Here is a 16530-nt window from a genome sequence, read left to right on the forward strand (position 1 = left end):
CAAGTGAACTAATTAGCTCCACCTGTTAATCCTTAGAATGTAACAGTAAGTAATCCTTAGAATGTAACAGTGAGTAATGACTACACCTGTGCACCAGCTCGGTGGTCTGGAAAACCTGAACAGTTGGTAGCTCTTGATGACTGAAGTTGACTACCCATGCACTTGACCAACTTTCATCCAACCATCAAACTAGAAAATTTGGTATTGTATGGGAGAAAATCCTGGAAAACTGAGAAAAATGACTGTTCAGAATGTCCAAGCCTAGTTTTCCACCTAGACCGTCTTAACCCAACATCCAGCTTAGTTGGTCCCAGCTAGGCTTCCAGCGGGTGCCAGATGACAGACAGTCGGGATTCCGACAGTCATTACACCATCATCGGAATCCCGACTGTTAAAACCTTGACACTTGGGATCCCGCCGGCCACCGGCTATTCTCCCTCGTGGGGGTCCACGACCCCCACAGAGGGAGAATAGAATAGGTGGCAAGCTCAGTGAGCCACTGTGCCCACAGAGTGGTGAGCACAGCGAGCCCCCAAGGGGCTTTGTTGCGCTGTCTGAGTCCGGGCAGTTGGGATTCCAACGTCGGGATAATAACCAACGGAATCCCGACTGTGGGTGTGATATACCACACCCGCTCCCAGCATAGTCAATTCCACACAAACATCCAGCATCCACCAGTTCTAGTCTGGTCCGCATTACCAGTTTCAGTCTGGTTTCATAATTGGTTCCAGTCCGGTCCACACTACCAGTTCCATTCTGGCTTTATCCGGCTTCTGAACTCCTACGGTGGACACTATATATTTTTTATTCAAACTTAAAGGTAATGCACAAATTGGCTACCTGGAATATACTTCTACTGTGATGGAACACTCCAACATTAAACAGAGAGCAACAAATATCTTCTGTAGTATACAATAATATATGTATATGTATATATGTATAAAGACATCTAGACTAATATATAGAACGAGGAAATATATGGATGAAAAATATTAAATTAAAAAGTATGCAATATCACTTTTGCTATGCGTTTCGTTGAAGTGTCCACTTCATCAGGCAGGTTGTAAAATCTGTTTGATTTTCATTTTAAAGAAGGCCACGGCCCAGAGGTGACAAGTCCCCTACATTATATTCTTGTAGAATGGTGGGGAGTCAAGGTCAGGAATAGGTCACTCATAGTTGAGCGGGTGAGCCACTTGAATTTGAAACCCAAGGAATAGGTGAAATGTCTCAGGTGGAAGACTAATTTAAAATTCAAGTGGTTCAGCCGCCCAACTACGAATCCTGTACTGAGAAGACTGAAAGGTTTCTGTAGCTGTACAACAAAAGCTCCAGACACGTGATGTCACAGCTATAATTTATACCTCTCCTTTCACCCTGCGCTGACCATTGAGCAAAAACCAAGATGTGTCTCATGAATGGTCCCAGAAATGTAACCTTAGATATTTTCTTAGTCTACGGGTTGGTGAGGGTAACAGTTTAGGTTGGGGTAATAAGATTGGCTGAAGGCTATCATCACCCATGGTTACACCAGCAGATGTCAAGAGTAAATGATGTGCCATTAGAACGTATAACTTATTTTCCGTTCTCTCCCCAAAAGCTTACAGTTTGGATGGGGTCAATCTAAGAGGCTACAACGTCTGGGCACTTATGGACACTTTTGAATGGGACCAGGGACACCGATTTAGGTTTGGGCTGCACCATGTGGATTTCACTAATCCCAACCGCCCAAGGACTGCGAAGCGCACGGCTATTTATTACGCGGACGTTATACGCAACAACGGGATCCCGATGCAGAAGGACGAGGAATTTCTATATGGCGAATTCCGAAATGACTTTGTATGGAGCGTGGCCTCATCCGCTTATCAGGTGAGATCGTTTGGTGGAGTGGTGGGACCTCGCTCCAGTGTATTTCTGTAGATATTATGTTACTGATAGCAAGAAGCTTTAATAAGGAAATGGCACCAAATGGACAGTAGTGAGTTGGCGCCTAACAATGAAATGGAGCAAACAAATGATCCCAATACTAATAAACTGCTTAGGTGATAATCTGGAAGCCTATACACATGAAACCATTACCCAACACGTTTCGTCTCATAGAGACTTCATCAGGGCTAAGTCTACAAATATAAACAGTTTCAGATAATAAAATTATACATTATACAACGGCAATTCCATGCAGCATATAACAGGACAAATATATGTATCGATGTGACTATTATTACATAGTATTGGGAATGGAAAGGTCTTACTCTAAAACTCGAATAAGTGCTTTATATAGCAGAATATTTAGCCTAACTCCATGTTCTTTCTCACCTCTAGATTGAGGGTGGTTGGAGGGCAGATGGGAAAGGGCTTAGCATCTGGGATGTATTCGCCCATACGCCATCCAAAATCAACGACAACAGCAATGGAGATGTGGCCTGTAACAGCTACTACCGGGTTGAGGAAGATATAGAGGTGATAAAGAGTTTCAAAGTGACTGGCTACCGATTCTCCATCTCCTGGTCTCGCGTTCTTCCTGATGGGACCCCAAACTATGTGAATGAAGCTGGGATCAATTACTACATCCGTCTGATTGATGGTCTACTGGCTGCTGGTATAACACCACAGGTAACAAGGATATGACCGCATTCATCTTGTCAGTGGGGAGTATAGAAGCACTGGGTGAGGAACTAGAACATCCAAAATGATCACAGCTTGTCCCTTCTCACCCACAGTTTACCTTAATTGTATATTCGAGGCATTACAAAGACGTTCAAGCTTAGTGAAATCCATCGTAAAAGGGCGGCATTCAGTATCTGCCGGGCAACACGATGTCACACATGGAGATCATTGAGTAGATTCATCTTAAATGTAGTTATTTTATAGTAAATTATGTAATGTTCTGCTGTACAGGTGACTCTGTATCACTGGGATCTACCACAAGCTCTGCAGGAACTCGGTGGTTGGGAGAATGAGAGCGTTGTTCAATGGTTTAGAGACTACGCTGATGTTCTCTTCCGGAGACTGGGAGACAAAGTGAAGTTCTGGATCACGCTCAATGAGTCCTACATCGTTGCCTATCTTGGGTATGGAATAGGTGTCTTTGCACCAGGCAAGTTACTTTAGCAAACCAATAAACCTTTAATTTCCTTCTTATATACACAGCGCTGTACAGAGAACATCTGGCCATTCACATCAGTCCCTACCCCAGTGGAGCTTACAATCTATATTCCATACCACAAGTATACGCACATGGGGGGATATGCAATCTGCCTCCGCTATTTTCGACGTGGGAAATAGCGGCCGCTCCCTATTCAATTCTGTGTTTAACGACAGCATTGATGCGGGATGACGGCAGAATGGGCCCGACTTTAGAATCTGTCGGGCCCGTTCTTCCGATAACGGCCGTGGATTGTAGTTATCTGGGCCGCAGATCGACAATCCACGTCCGTTTTCGCTGCCACGCCCCCCCCTTTGCCCTCATCGGCAGACGGGACATTGAATCCCATCTGTCGTTATGCGGTCGATCTGACCGCAAACGGGCCTGGATCACGGCTGTCGGCGGGTATCGACAGCCGTGATCCAACATTGCATACCCCCCATGCATTCACACTAGGGTTAATTTTGTTGGGAGCCATTTTACCCCTCTAATATATTTTTTGAAGGAAGCCAGAACACCCAGAGGAAACCCACTCAAGCTTGGGGAAAATATACAAACTCTACACAGTTAGGGCCCTGACAGGAATAGAACCCATGACCTCAGTGCTAACCACTACACTGTCTGTGCTGCTAATGAGTCATGTATTGTACCATTCAGTTAAGAGACACCTTGTAGACCACTCTGGTCATCTTCTACTGCTGGTTCTCCTGTCCATCTTTCGTTATTACGATGTAGTAACTGATGCCATAAGTATAACTTCATAAATAGTGATGTTTATCTGTTTCGAGCAGGAATATATTCGCCAGGCGTCGGGGTTTACCTGGCCGCCCATAACCTGATTAAGGCTCATGCTGAGGTCTGGCACTTGTACAATGATAAATATCGCGCCACACAGGGAGGAATGGTCTCCATCACAATAAATGCTGATTGGGGCGAGCCCATCAACCCGTACAAACAAGAGGATGTCGAAGCAGCACAGACACATCAAATGGTATGTAACATGTGTGTACAGTATATATGTATGTGTATATATATATATATATATATCAGGTCGGGTCCAGGTTTTGCGGCTTGTGAGCACCTCTGATCTTGGCTTAAAGACTCCCTGAGAACAAGGCTTAGGTCTACAGATGCTGAGCAAAACGGCCAGGAGCAATAAGCTAGGTGGGAGTAAGTTTAGCACCAGGCGCCAAGACCAGGAGGGTTGATTGTCCTTGTGAACATGGAATGTGGCCAAAGTTGAAGCCCCTCTGCTGTGTTCACTCTAAAAATGAATGCGGTTTTATAAATCTTTCTTTTTCTTTCTTTTTTTTTTATGTTTCCTAGTTCTTTACTGGCTGGTTTGCATATCCTATTTTCAAAAACGGGGACTACCCTGAGGTCATGAAGAGACAAGTTCGGGAGAGGAGCCTGGCGGCAGGGCTGCCCAAAAGCCGGTGAGGAGCACACTTAATCCCATGGACTTTTCCATCAGTTTTACAATAAATCTTCACTTGACAAATACAATGAGATGAAATGTATCCAAAATTTGTTCCACCACTAACATACAATGTGACACGTCCCTGTTGTGCTCGCCCGGTGGTTTCTCCTCCGGGATCTCTTGTACAGATTGGGACGAATGATCCCTATTCAGTGTGTAACATACTACGGACAGATTAAAAATAGTAATCCTTGAAATTCTTCTTTCTCCACAGACTCCCAGAGTTTACGGAGAGCGAGAAGCAGAGAATCAATGGAACTTATGACTTCTTCGGCCTAAATCACTATTGCTCTTTATTGGTTACGAAAAACGACTATCCATTAGATTACCAAGCGTATGATTCAGACAGGTAAGTGTATGAAGAAGACAGCTGCCCAGTGTACAGAATAAATTCCATAGAGGATCATACAGTGACTTTACTCGTCTCAATCGAAGTCCACGTGGATGTTAAAGTGTAAAAAAAATTACATTTTTTTTTTTAAATCATGAAAAACTAACGTTGACCTTTTCATGTGTGGCTATGATGATTTTTTGTTTGTATTGACCTATTGCCAATGTTGACCTAAAGCGTTTTGACCAATAGAGGTTGATCTATTGACCTATTGCACGTCGTATCTCCTTGTAGCTCCATGTAGCTCAATATACAGTCTGACATTTTTGCAACCGGTTTTCTTAGGCCCAAAATTTAGCAAAAAAATGGAAATGAGGGAATAAATGTGCACATTCTACAACAAATTAATGTCTCATACATCCTTACAGAGGGGTCTATACAATCTATGACCGAACTTGGCTGGGAACTGGTAGCTCCTGGTTAAAAATGACACCGTTTGGCATGCGAAGATTATTAAAGTGGATTAAGGACGAATTTAACAACCCCCCTATTTACATAACGGAGAATGGCGTATCCGAACGTGGGACAAATCTGAATGACGTCGAGAGACAACATTTCTACAAACATTATATCAATGAGGCACTAAAAGGTGAGAGAATAAAGTACAGGTTTTCCCCTTCCAGGCAATTCCATAAATCACCCCAAACCAGGAATGCTCCTATAACGGAACCAGGAAAGTTAGAGATCTAATGAAAAACGTTGCTGGTATCATCTTATGAAAGACATTTTAGACAAATCAATTTCAAGAGTTTGCTATGTAATGTTTTGTTCTGTGCTTTGTGTGGGAGTTTTTTCTTGGAAACTTGTCTAGAGAAGACATCCGAGATTGATGAGGAACCTTCCTTAGGAGACTTCTCAATCTCTCCATTTTCTCAGAATGTTACAGTAGCTCCTTGTTTTTTGGTCGAGGGGAAGTGAACCAAAGCAGAATGTACCTTTCTAGCAGAGAGTGGTCTTCAGTAACCATACCGTGATTTTTGTACTACACAGCTGTAATTTATGATGGTGTGGACCTCCGGGGGTACGCCGCCTGGTCTCTGATGGATAACTTTGAGTGGGGACAAGGATTTGCTGAAAGGTTTGGCTTGTACTATGTGAATTACTCAGACCCAGCTTTGCCTCGTACACCTAAAGAGTCAGCTAGGTACTACAGGACGGTTGTCCAGTGCAATGGATTCCCTGACCCGCTTAATGGGCCTCAGCCCTGCTTGAATCTGGAGCCAGAAGGTGAGTAGGGGTCTATAACATGGTTAAGTGTCCCTGTTTTCCACGAAGATTCCAGTTTAGACTGGGTATATTTTTATAGCCTTTGCATGAACTGTTGTATCTCTTATTTTATACATATTCCTTACAGTACGTTGTTTTGTGGCCATCTCTGCTGGGCTCCAGCCCTTTCTGTTGCCACTGTGTTAGCCATCTCCAGAGCTAGAAGGGGCAACATAGACCTTAGGTGTTGCATTCTGCAAGGCTCCAATGTCAGAAGAGTTACAACCAAGATCTAACCAATCCAATACTCCACCATGTTCCACTCCTGGCCATCAATACACCAAAGTGTTCCTGTTCTCGTCATTCATACTCCGCCTTATAAATAAACGTACTACTACTACTACTCCACTCTGCTCTACTTCCACTCATCCATACTCCACTCTGCTCTACTCCTACTCATCTATACTCCTCTGTGCTCTACTCCTACTCATCCATACTCCACTCTGCTCTACTCCCACTCATTCATACTCCACTGTGCTCTACTCCTACTCATCTATACTCCTCTGTGCTTTACTCCCACTCATCCATACTCCACTGTGCACTACTCCCACTCATCCATACTCCACTGTGCTCTACTCCTACTCATCTATACTCCTCTGTGCTTTACTCCCACTCATCCATACTCCACTGTGCTCTACTCCCACTCATCCATACTCCACTGTGCTCTACTCCTACTCATCTATACTCCTCTGTGCTTTACTCCCACTCATCCATACTCCACTGTGCTCTACTCCCACTCATCCATACATCACTATGCTGTTCTCCCACTTATCCATACTCCACTGTGCCCTACTCCCACTCATCCATACTCCACTGTGCCCTACTTCCACTCATCCATACTCCACTGTACTCTACTACAAATCATCCATACTCCATTCTATCACACTCCTTGTCATCCATACTCTACTGTAATCCCGGTCATCCATACTCCACTCTACGGTACTCCTGGTCATCCATACTCCACTCAACCGTACTCCCGGTCATCTATACTCCACTCTACGGAATGCCCAGTCATCCATACTCGCCTCTACTTTATAGTTATGTAACTGTATCCCAGTGTATTTCGTGATCAGCATATCTTTGAGTATCTGCTTGAAATAAAACTCCTGTCATCCTCAGTCATGTTACATGTAAGTGCTGGAAGAGTCAGTTATACCAGCGTGTTCTTTCCTACAGGTGCAACCACCACAGCCAGTACAACTTCCACCACAACCAGTACAACTTCCACCACAACCCGCGCCACAGCCAGCAGCAGTCACGCGGGACCCACAGAAGATGCACAATCGGACACTGTTCCCTTCCTCGGAATGGACATCTCTACGGACGACGCAATGATTGCGCTATATGTGGAATTTGCGCTATTACTTGCTGCTGTTCTGGGCATCATCTTGTTTTCCATTCTGTATAGTAAATTGCGCAAGAAATTTAAGTTAGATAAATTGTTTTAGCTAAGGCCTCTAATTAAAAATAACATCTTTAATTTGCTGGAATACAGATGTGCTAGAAAGTTTTTAAAAAACTTTTTTTGGACTTTTTTTAAAATTTGATCTGAGGAGTCTTCCAATATCTTTCACTTGGCCTATCTAGTCTGCCCCTTTTTTTTATCTTTAATGTAACCTCTACTGTCAGTGATGCTTCTGATTTATTAATCATTAAATTGTTGATAAAAGTATGTAACACTCTCGGAATAACAGTTCAGATTGGCGGATAAGTACGTTATGTGGTGGAATAATAAACCGCTATGAACTGCCAAAATCTGGTCTTCACCACACAGGACTGTGATTGCATGATGTGTCTCAACCAGAGGAGGTCTCTTAGTATCGTAGCGAAGATTTGTCAGTGCTCATTAGGCTGGGCTGCGAGACTTTTTCTATGGACTTTGTGCCAGGAACGGTCATCTAACAAAATATCTGGAAGAGCAGTTTATGAGTCCACCATCTGCTAAACTCTGTCCATGGGGGTGTGGTATGACTCCCCGACAGTCGGAATCCCGACAGTCATTATCCCAACGTCGGGATCCCGACTGCCTGGCCTCAGACAGCGTGGCCAGCGCAACAAAGCCCCTTGCGGGCTCGCTGCGCTCGCCACGCTGCGGGCACGGTGGCGAGCTATGCTAGCCACCTATTCTATTCTCTCTCTATGGGGGTCGTGGACCCCCACGAGGAAAAATAGCCGGCGGCCGGCGGGAACCCGGCCGACCGTGTTTTAACAGTCGGGATCCCGACGTCGGGTTAATGACTCCCGTCCGGCACCCGTCCAGGGGAGGATAGCATAAAGGAAGTCACTACTCAACAAGAAGACCTTAGATGACCAATTAAAGAGAACTCCAGCAAGAAGACCGCTGCTAGAATGTTCTACGGAACGATGAGATTATAGTAGAGCTTGTTGGCTTATATTAGAAAACTTGATAAAGCCAAACAATCCATTCCAACATCTTGGTGGTGACAGTAACATTGTTTGGGGCCCTTGGGTTGTCATTGACGGAACTATAAGCTCAGCAGGAGCACATTTGTCCACAAACTAAAGGTCATTGCTTCAAACGGTGAAGAAGACACGACAAAGTCCACTGATTCTGTGATGGACTCAATGAGCAGATCTTATGGAGAAATTCAGACTGGCCGTAAGCCTGGTGTCCATGTAAGAAAGACCCCAATTTCCTTAGCTGGGGATGATCTGTAAGGAGGGACGGGTCCATAGCTGCTGTTCAATAATTACCATAAACATTAACCGTTGCTAATCTACAGGGTCACACCAATAACTCAAAGCTGAACATCACTTACTGTTGCAGCTAGAAAAAAGTAATGATGGATTATGTGCACAACAATGAGCCAATAAATAGATGATTGATTTATTAACGATGATTGGATGCATTCTTTTATATTCTATTATTAGCTAATGTCACACATATGCGGAACACTTACTAGCACCATTGTGAAATAACACGCTAATCATATCACACTTATGGGTAACACTTACTAGCACCACTGTGAAATAACAAATGTCTCAGACAGACTTGATATACTGTAGACTCCTCCTCCCCCCTCCTGCACTGACAAATGTATATTTAGGAGAAAGGGATGGTAATCACACAGTAAAGGGTGAATATGACTCAGAAGGTTTGGCCCCTCAATGGTTGTCTTAATGATTAAATTCGTATGACATAAGTATCTATCAGAGTGTCATGCTCATTTTGACTGATGGTCTCCCTGTTCAATCATGGTTTACTTCCTTGACCCAATCAGGCATACCCTCTAAATGATTAAGTAACCTAAAGATGTTCTGTTTACACATATGATTGTACCCGATACCCAGCGCATATTCCTAGTGATAAACAGTTCTGTTACCTTGCAACAGAGACCTTATCTGCGAGCAGTAAACGGAACACACTACTCAGTACGATATGCAATCCCTGATTGACAACCGGGACAACCAATGAGCGCATCAGCGCATTACCATATTCATGAATCCACAGGTACTTAAGGAGCTCTCAGGCACCACCCAGGTTGGTCCTGACGAAGCTCATTAGCGAAGCGTACGCCGACCGTACACTTCGTGGGCTATCCCCACTCCCTTACCCCCATTGAAATGTACTAATTTTGATCTGTCTAGTTTAAAATTGAAAAATCACGTTACCGAGCGGGCGCACTGACACACAGCCCGTTGGCTGAAGGGCGCACATTTGTATTGCAAGTGTCACCCAGTCCTGCCTATTGTGAGATGGCGTGTAACTACTGAGCACGTCGCGCTCCAGGGACTGTGGATCTCACGCTGCGAGTCCTGTACCCAGCCAGAGTGTAGTGATCACCGCCGCTACTGGTATATTCGGTTGGCGGGCGTATGATCGCAACATACTGAGCATATTACGATCACTCAGTCCTGTCCCACAAGAGACAACTTGTCCTAATTAATAATACGTTACAATCTAGGGACTGTGATCTATTGTCACTGATATATGCCACTAATGTTAAGTGATTGTTACCGCTACCGATGCACATAATTAGTATGAGATTAACTGCTATTGAGACGCTCGGTCAAAACGTGTGAACACCACACACCAAGCGATTACTGGCATTTCTGAATATGAGCACTGTTCACGCTGCCAAAAAACACTCATTAAGGTGTAACTAATTAGAACAGTTGACAAGTATAAGAACAAGCATATCAGTGATTACTTCAAGCGGCTACCAGTGCCCCTCGCAAAGAGACAGGCATTGGTTATTTGAAATTATATTCTAAAAACGCCGCCACACACACTGTATCTTCTAAATTAAAAACTAATTGGTACAGGCACATTGACAATTTATTCACAAATTGTTCAGCCGACGTAACAAGCACAAAATATTGAGCAGTTACTGCTATTCAGTCCTGTTACATCGTGAGACAACGTGTCGTATAAATAGATACGCTGTACTCCAGGGATTGTATTAATATTATCACTGATACACTTGGCTATTCAGTCCTGTTACATCGTGAGACAACGTGTCGTATAAGTTGATACGCTGTACTCCAGGGATTGTATTAATGTTATCACTGATACACTTGGCTATGTTACAGTGATCATCTCTACTATGTGTGCACACGATTAACGTGAGATTAGATGCTACCGACACGCTCCTGTAGACGTATTAATACTACACACTGAGCTATTATCGGTATTCCTAAGCACAAGCACTGTTCAACCTTGCCTAATTATTTATTTTTGGCATAACTAACGCTATCACATAAACCAAGTGCAGTACGACACATCAGTAACAAATCAGAACGGCTACCAGTGACAAATTAGAACGGCTACCAGTGCCCTCCAGCACAAGCACTGGATATCTGGAAATTCTATCCTTAAAGCCGTCGCACAATACCATATCTTCCAATTCAAAATTCAAAATTAATTGGCACACCTGCCCTAAACAGCCTACCCTAAGTTGTACCAACTTTTCCCCTATGAATGGGGTAATCTATAATGTGTGTCCAATACCCGCCGCATCTATATAAATAATTCAAGATATTTACTAGACAGAGCACGTACTTTGACACTAGTGGGAATTGAAAATTAGGAGTGTGGGACCCCACGTAGCAAGGATAATTTATATCCTTTTTTAAACGAATGTGTATGTCATTTATGTTTTGTGTCTTTTATATTTCGCTATATTTTTAACCCATAATAATAAAGGTTAGATTTTAATTGACTCTTTATTTGGTGCACCACACAGTGACATTTCTTTCTGTCCAAAATTAGACACACCCACCTTGCCTTTAAGAGGGAGCTCTTCACAGCTGCTCTGTTTTGATCAGTCACGTGCCACCAGCTGTGCTAGGCTGCAGGGAGAAAAACTGAAATCAACAAACATGGGTTTGTGTGTCACAAACAAAAGATATTTGAAGTTTAAACGTAACACGATGGAAATGCTCTTTACCGGGTACCAAATATCAGAAGGTATGCGCAGTGTGACTCATATGCAGACATAAAACATTGGCCATTTACATTTGACATCCCCGATATGTCCATGTCTGTAGTATAACATCTGTCACACAGTGCTGCTCGCTGGGAACAGACTGCTCGCTGTGGGTGCATGCACCCTGCGTACGCACATGGGCAGAAATGCGCAGTGAGACAACATTGGTCCCTGTGCGGACGCAGAGCTGCTGCAAACGGACCGGAATAAGGTCTGAAATCTGCCCCATGTAAATGTGTCAGTGAATTTGCCATCCACCCGTAAACCCGTACGCAATCCCCTTATCATCGAAGGTTTTTCCCAGTCCCTCCCTCGCCTGGACACGCCTACATTACTTCCTGACACTCCCAAAAGATGTTACCACCCCCAAATGGACCTGTCACTCATATTGGGACGATGTATACGTACTGTATTCCGCTGTTCGGGCTCGCACATTCGCAGAGATTGCATAATCGCTCGGTTTGCTAATTCTCTAATTAGTGATCGAAGCTGAATTAGGCCCATGTGGTGTAATATACAGTACAGGGGGTGTAATATACATATATATGTGGTGTAATATACAGTACAGGGGTGTAATATACAGTATAATACATATGTATAATATATACCATACAGTGTATAATGTAACATACATGGTAATGTACACATAACATATGACATGTAACATGTATGTAGTATGACATATAACACACATTACATACACTATCATACCCTCCAACATTTGAGAGGCAGAAATCGGCACACATTAAGGAAGGGGGCATGGCCACATGTAAAGTGGGCGTGTCCACGGGTAACGTGGCGTGGCCACACCCCCTTTCTGAATGTGTAATGGACAGTTTCCCCACATTATTCTTGTGGCCCGAGACAGTGTGAAATAACATAGTGGCCCTGGGGGGCATATGGCAGTGACCCTGCCCCCTGGCCGAGCACCTGATGAAGCTGTTGGGCTGCTGGCATATTAAATCAATATATTTAATATACTTATTTTTTAAATATATTAAATATACTGATTTAATATGCCAGCAGCCCACTACTAAGCCACCATGTCACAAGAGCTGCAGATAAACGTCTGCAGCTCATGTGACATGGTGGCTTAGTAGTGCATACCCTCCAATGTTTCAGTCTCAAAAAATGGTGATTGGGGAATGGGGGAGAAATGGTGCTGTGCTGGTGGCAGGCCTATAACAAGGGGTAGGACAGAGCACTGTATTGGCAGCAGGTGTGTGTCCCCCTCAGCATATGTGTGGCGGCAGGGGGGTGCCTTCTCCCAAGCAGCAAAAGATCCCAGGCATCAAATAGAGACTTACTGTGTCTCTATATGATCCCACTGGCCGCCACCTGCTCCTACCTGGCACAGATAGGAGGTTGCACGCTGTGCTTCTGGCCAGGGTCTTCAGCTTCTCCAAGCTGCCGGATTGTGCAAGGACTTGGCTCTGTGTTCTGACTGTCCGGCCGCTGAGCGCTCCCCTCACCTCCCAGGAGATGCTGAGCCAAGCGCATGCGCCGGCATCTCCAGGAGGCTTTACATTTATATTTGCTGACAGCCCGAGTGCGAGGGTCCGCGGCTGCTGTGTGACGTCATGACGCGACGCACACAATGCAGCCCGCTAAGCACCCCTGGGAACGGGAGATAAACTGGTTTCTAAAGGGCACAAATATATCTTCTATGTACTGCCAAGCTTCATTCGGTCATAAACGCCCGTCAAGCCAAAGAGGAGCCATCTGACCTGAAAACCGGTACAATCGGTACACATTCTTATAGCCGGTACAGACCGTTAAAAAACTGTACTGTACCGGCTAAATCGGTACAGTTGGAGGGTATGCACTATACATATATGGGGTGTAATATACCGTACATATAATATACACATATTGAAGGTCATTCTGACCCTCTGCTTTGCGATTCACCTAATTGCTGCCCGCCGCACGCACGCTGATATCACACATGCGAATGGCTGTTTTGCATAAACATCTATTCACAGCTTGCGCCCATGGATGAAACCGTTCGATGGTCGCCGACCATCAAATGATTTCAAAGGCATTTGCAAATCTAAATCGCTCTCCGGTGACTCAGATTTGGGACGCACTGGTACAGGAAGAGGGCGTCAGCTGCCCACCCCCAGCACCTGCGGATTACCACCGGAACGCCCAGCGGGCGCACGTATACTAGTTGCCGTGTCCGTTCGCACAGATGGTCTGCATAAGCGAATATGCCAATGCGCATAGGTCCATCAGCATCGCTCACCGCTGCGAATTCGCACCGGTGTTGATGAATCAAAATGACCTCCATGGTGTGAGTGACATGGTTCTGCTATATAATTTACAGTGTACAGTAACAGTGTATACTGTAAAATAGAGGATAATATACTCATTCTACAAATCATGTTACATGTATGTAGTGTGACATATAACACACAGCAGCCTCTCTCATTTCTGTTACACCCACTCCTCAGCTGTGGACGAATTTATATCACCTCCTAGCTGCCACAAACAAAAATGGCCGCCGAGACCTCACCGTGGTTGCTGTAGTAACGCGCATGCTCAATTAGAGATTATGGGTGGAACGGCGGAGAGAAACACTAGAGGGCGATACACATAGCACAAACATTCCATGCGACATGTCCGTAAAGACGCTGAGCGGCCATTCTTCTGTGGTCTAAGTAGTGTATAAATACATAGACGGCCATGTTCTTGTAGTCCCGATACACAGCTCACTAATCGCCAACTATCAGTTTGATGTCATCATTCCCAGACTGACTCCTCCTCCTGCCTGTATCGAGGTGATGTGTTCTATATCGTTATCTTATTATTATATATATGGCCAATATAGTGACTGCATAGTTATAGTGGTGTCTGCCATTATACAGCAGTGAGGGAGACACCCAGCAGCCGCCCCCGTGTGTCAGGAGGACTGAGCAGCACCCAGAGCCCCATCACGGTGCCTCCACCTCACTCACTGATACATGAGAGGCACAATGACCAGAAGATCCTGGAACTCACCAATAAGATCATTCAGCTGCTGACAGGAGAGGTGACTGCTGGGAATGGGACATTATACAGTAACACCGGGGGATGTGACCGGAGAGGTGACTGCTGGGAATGGGACTTTATACAGTAACACCGGGGGATGTGACCGGAGAGGTGACTGCTGGGAATGTGATGTTATACAGTAACACCGGGGGATGTGACCGGAGAGGTGACTGCTGGGAATGGGACATTATACAGTAACACCGGGGGATGTGACAGGAGAGGTGACTGCTGGGAATGGGACGTTATACAGTAACACCGGGGCATGTGACCGGAGAGGTGACTGCTGGGAATGGGACGTTATACGGTTACACCGGGGGATGTGACCGGAGAGGTGACTGCTGGGAATGGGACGTTATACAATAACACTGGGGGATGTGACAGGAGAGGTGACTGCTGGGAATGGGACGTTATACAGTAACACCGGGGGATGTGACCGGAGAGGTGACTGCTGGGAATGGGACGTTATACGGTTACACCGGGGGATGTGACCGGAGAGGTGACTGCTGGGAATGGGACGTTATACAGTAACACCGGGGGATGTGACCGGAGAGGTGACTGCTTGGAATGGGACGTTATACAGTAACACCGGGGATGTGACCGGAGAGGTGACTGCTGGGAATGGGACGTTATACAGTAACACCGGGGGGATGTGACAGGAGAGGTGACTGCTGGGAATGGGACGTTATACAGTAACACCGGGGGATGTGACCGGAGAGGTGACTGCTGGGAATGGGACGTTATACAGTAACACCGGGGGATATGACCGGAGAGGTGACTGCTGGGAATGGGACGTTAAACAGTAACACCGGGGGATGTGACCGGAGAGGTGACTGCTGGGAATGGGACGATATACAGTAACACCGGGGGATGTGACCGGAGAGGTGACTGCTGGAAATGGGACGTTATACAGTAAAACCGGGGGATGTGACCGGAGAGGTGACTGCTGGGAATGGGACATTATACAGTAACACCGGGGGGGATGTGACCGGAGAGGTGACTGCTGGGAATGGGATGTTATACAGTAACACCGGGGGATGTGACCGGAGAGGTGACTGCTGGGAATGGGACATTATACAGTAACACCCAGGATGTGACCGGAGAGGTGACTGCTGGGAATGGGACGTTATACAGTAACACCGGGGGATGTGACCGGAGAGGTGACTGCTGGGAATGGGACGTTATACAGTAACACCGGGGGATGTGACCGGAGAGGTGACTGCTGGGAATGGGACGTTATACAGTAACACCGGGGGATGTGACCGGAGAGGTGACTGCTGGGAATGGGACGTTATACAGTAACACGGGGGATGTGACCGGCGAGGTGACTGCAGGGAATGGGACGTTATACGGTAACACCGGGGGATGTGACCGGAGAGGTGACTGCTGGGAATGGGACGTTATACAGTAATACCGGGGGATGTGACCGGAGAGGTGACTGCTGTGATTGGGGAGTTATACAGTAACACCGGGGCATGTGACCGGAGATGTGACTAATGGGAATGGGACGTTATGCAGTAACAGTGGGGGATGTGTTTGGGTGATGACTGCTGGGAATGGGACGTTATACAGTAACACCGGGGCATGTGACTGCTGGGAATGGGACGTTATGCAGTAACACCGGGGGATGTGACCGGAGAGGTGACAGCTGGGAATGGGACGTTATGCAGTAACACCGGGGTATGTGACTGCTGGGAATGGGACGTTATACAGTAACACCGGGGGATGTGACCGGAGAGGTGACAGCTGGGAATGGGACGTTATGCAGTAA

The 16530-nt window shown here is 45.6% G+C and overlaps 2 protein-coding genes across 6 annotated transcripts in view; both read left to right on the top strand.

Moving 5' to 3' along the window:
• The window catches only part of LOC146007359 (lactase/phlorizin hydrolase-like), a 62312-nt gene extending 54582 nt beyond the window's left edge, over nucleotides 1-7730 (top strand). The window contains exons 22-30 of the mRNA XM_083145708.1: nucleotides 1601-1869; nucleotides 2323-2613; nucleotides 2899-3101; nucleotides 3914-4136; nucleotides 4472-4581; nucleotides 4840-4974; nucleotides 5385-5605; nucleotides 6007-6247; nucleotides 7499-7730. Of these exons, the coding sequence (XP_083001834.1) occupies nucleotides 1601-1869; nucleotides 2323-2613; nucleotides 2899-3101; nucleotides 3914-4136; nucleotides 4472-4581; nucleotides 4840-4974; nucleotides 5385-5605; nucleotides 6007-6247; nucleotides 7499-7730 (1925 nt within the window). The remainder of the gene's footprint in view (nucleotides 1-1600; nucleotides 1870-2322; nucleotides 2614-2898; nucleotides 3102-3913; nucleotides 4137-4471; nucleotides 4582-4839; nucleotides 4975-5384; nucleotides 5606-6006; nucleotides 6248-7498) is intronic.
• Nucleotides 1-16530, top strand: part of LOC146009858 (uncharacterized) — a 360424-nt gene that overhangs the window by 333223 nt on the left and 10671 nt on the right. Inside the window, exons 1-2 of one of the 5 annotated variants that reach the window (XM_083150406.1) lie at nucleotides 14387-14512; nucleotides 14603-14763. The exons of 2 other annotated variants lie outside the window; for them this stretch is intronic. The gene's annotated coding sequence lies outside the window, so the exon portion shown is untranslated. Of the gene's footprint in view, nucleotides 1-14386; nucleotides 14513-14599; nucleotides 14764-16530 lie in introns of those variants that run through there. 2 more of the 5 variants (XM_083150405.1, XM_083150407.1) reach the window with 2 other exon arrangements.

This window comes from Crinia signifera, chromosome 6 (assembly GCF_055691185.1).
Source record: "Crinia signifera chromosome 6, ASM5569118v1, whole genome shotgun sequence".
In the NCBI taxonomy this organism is placed as follows: Eukaryota; Metazoa; Chordata; class Amphibia; order Anura; family Myobatrachidae; genus Crinia; species Crinia signifera.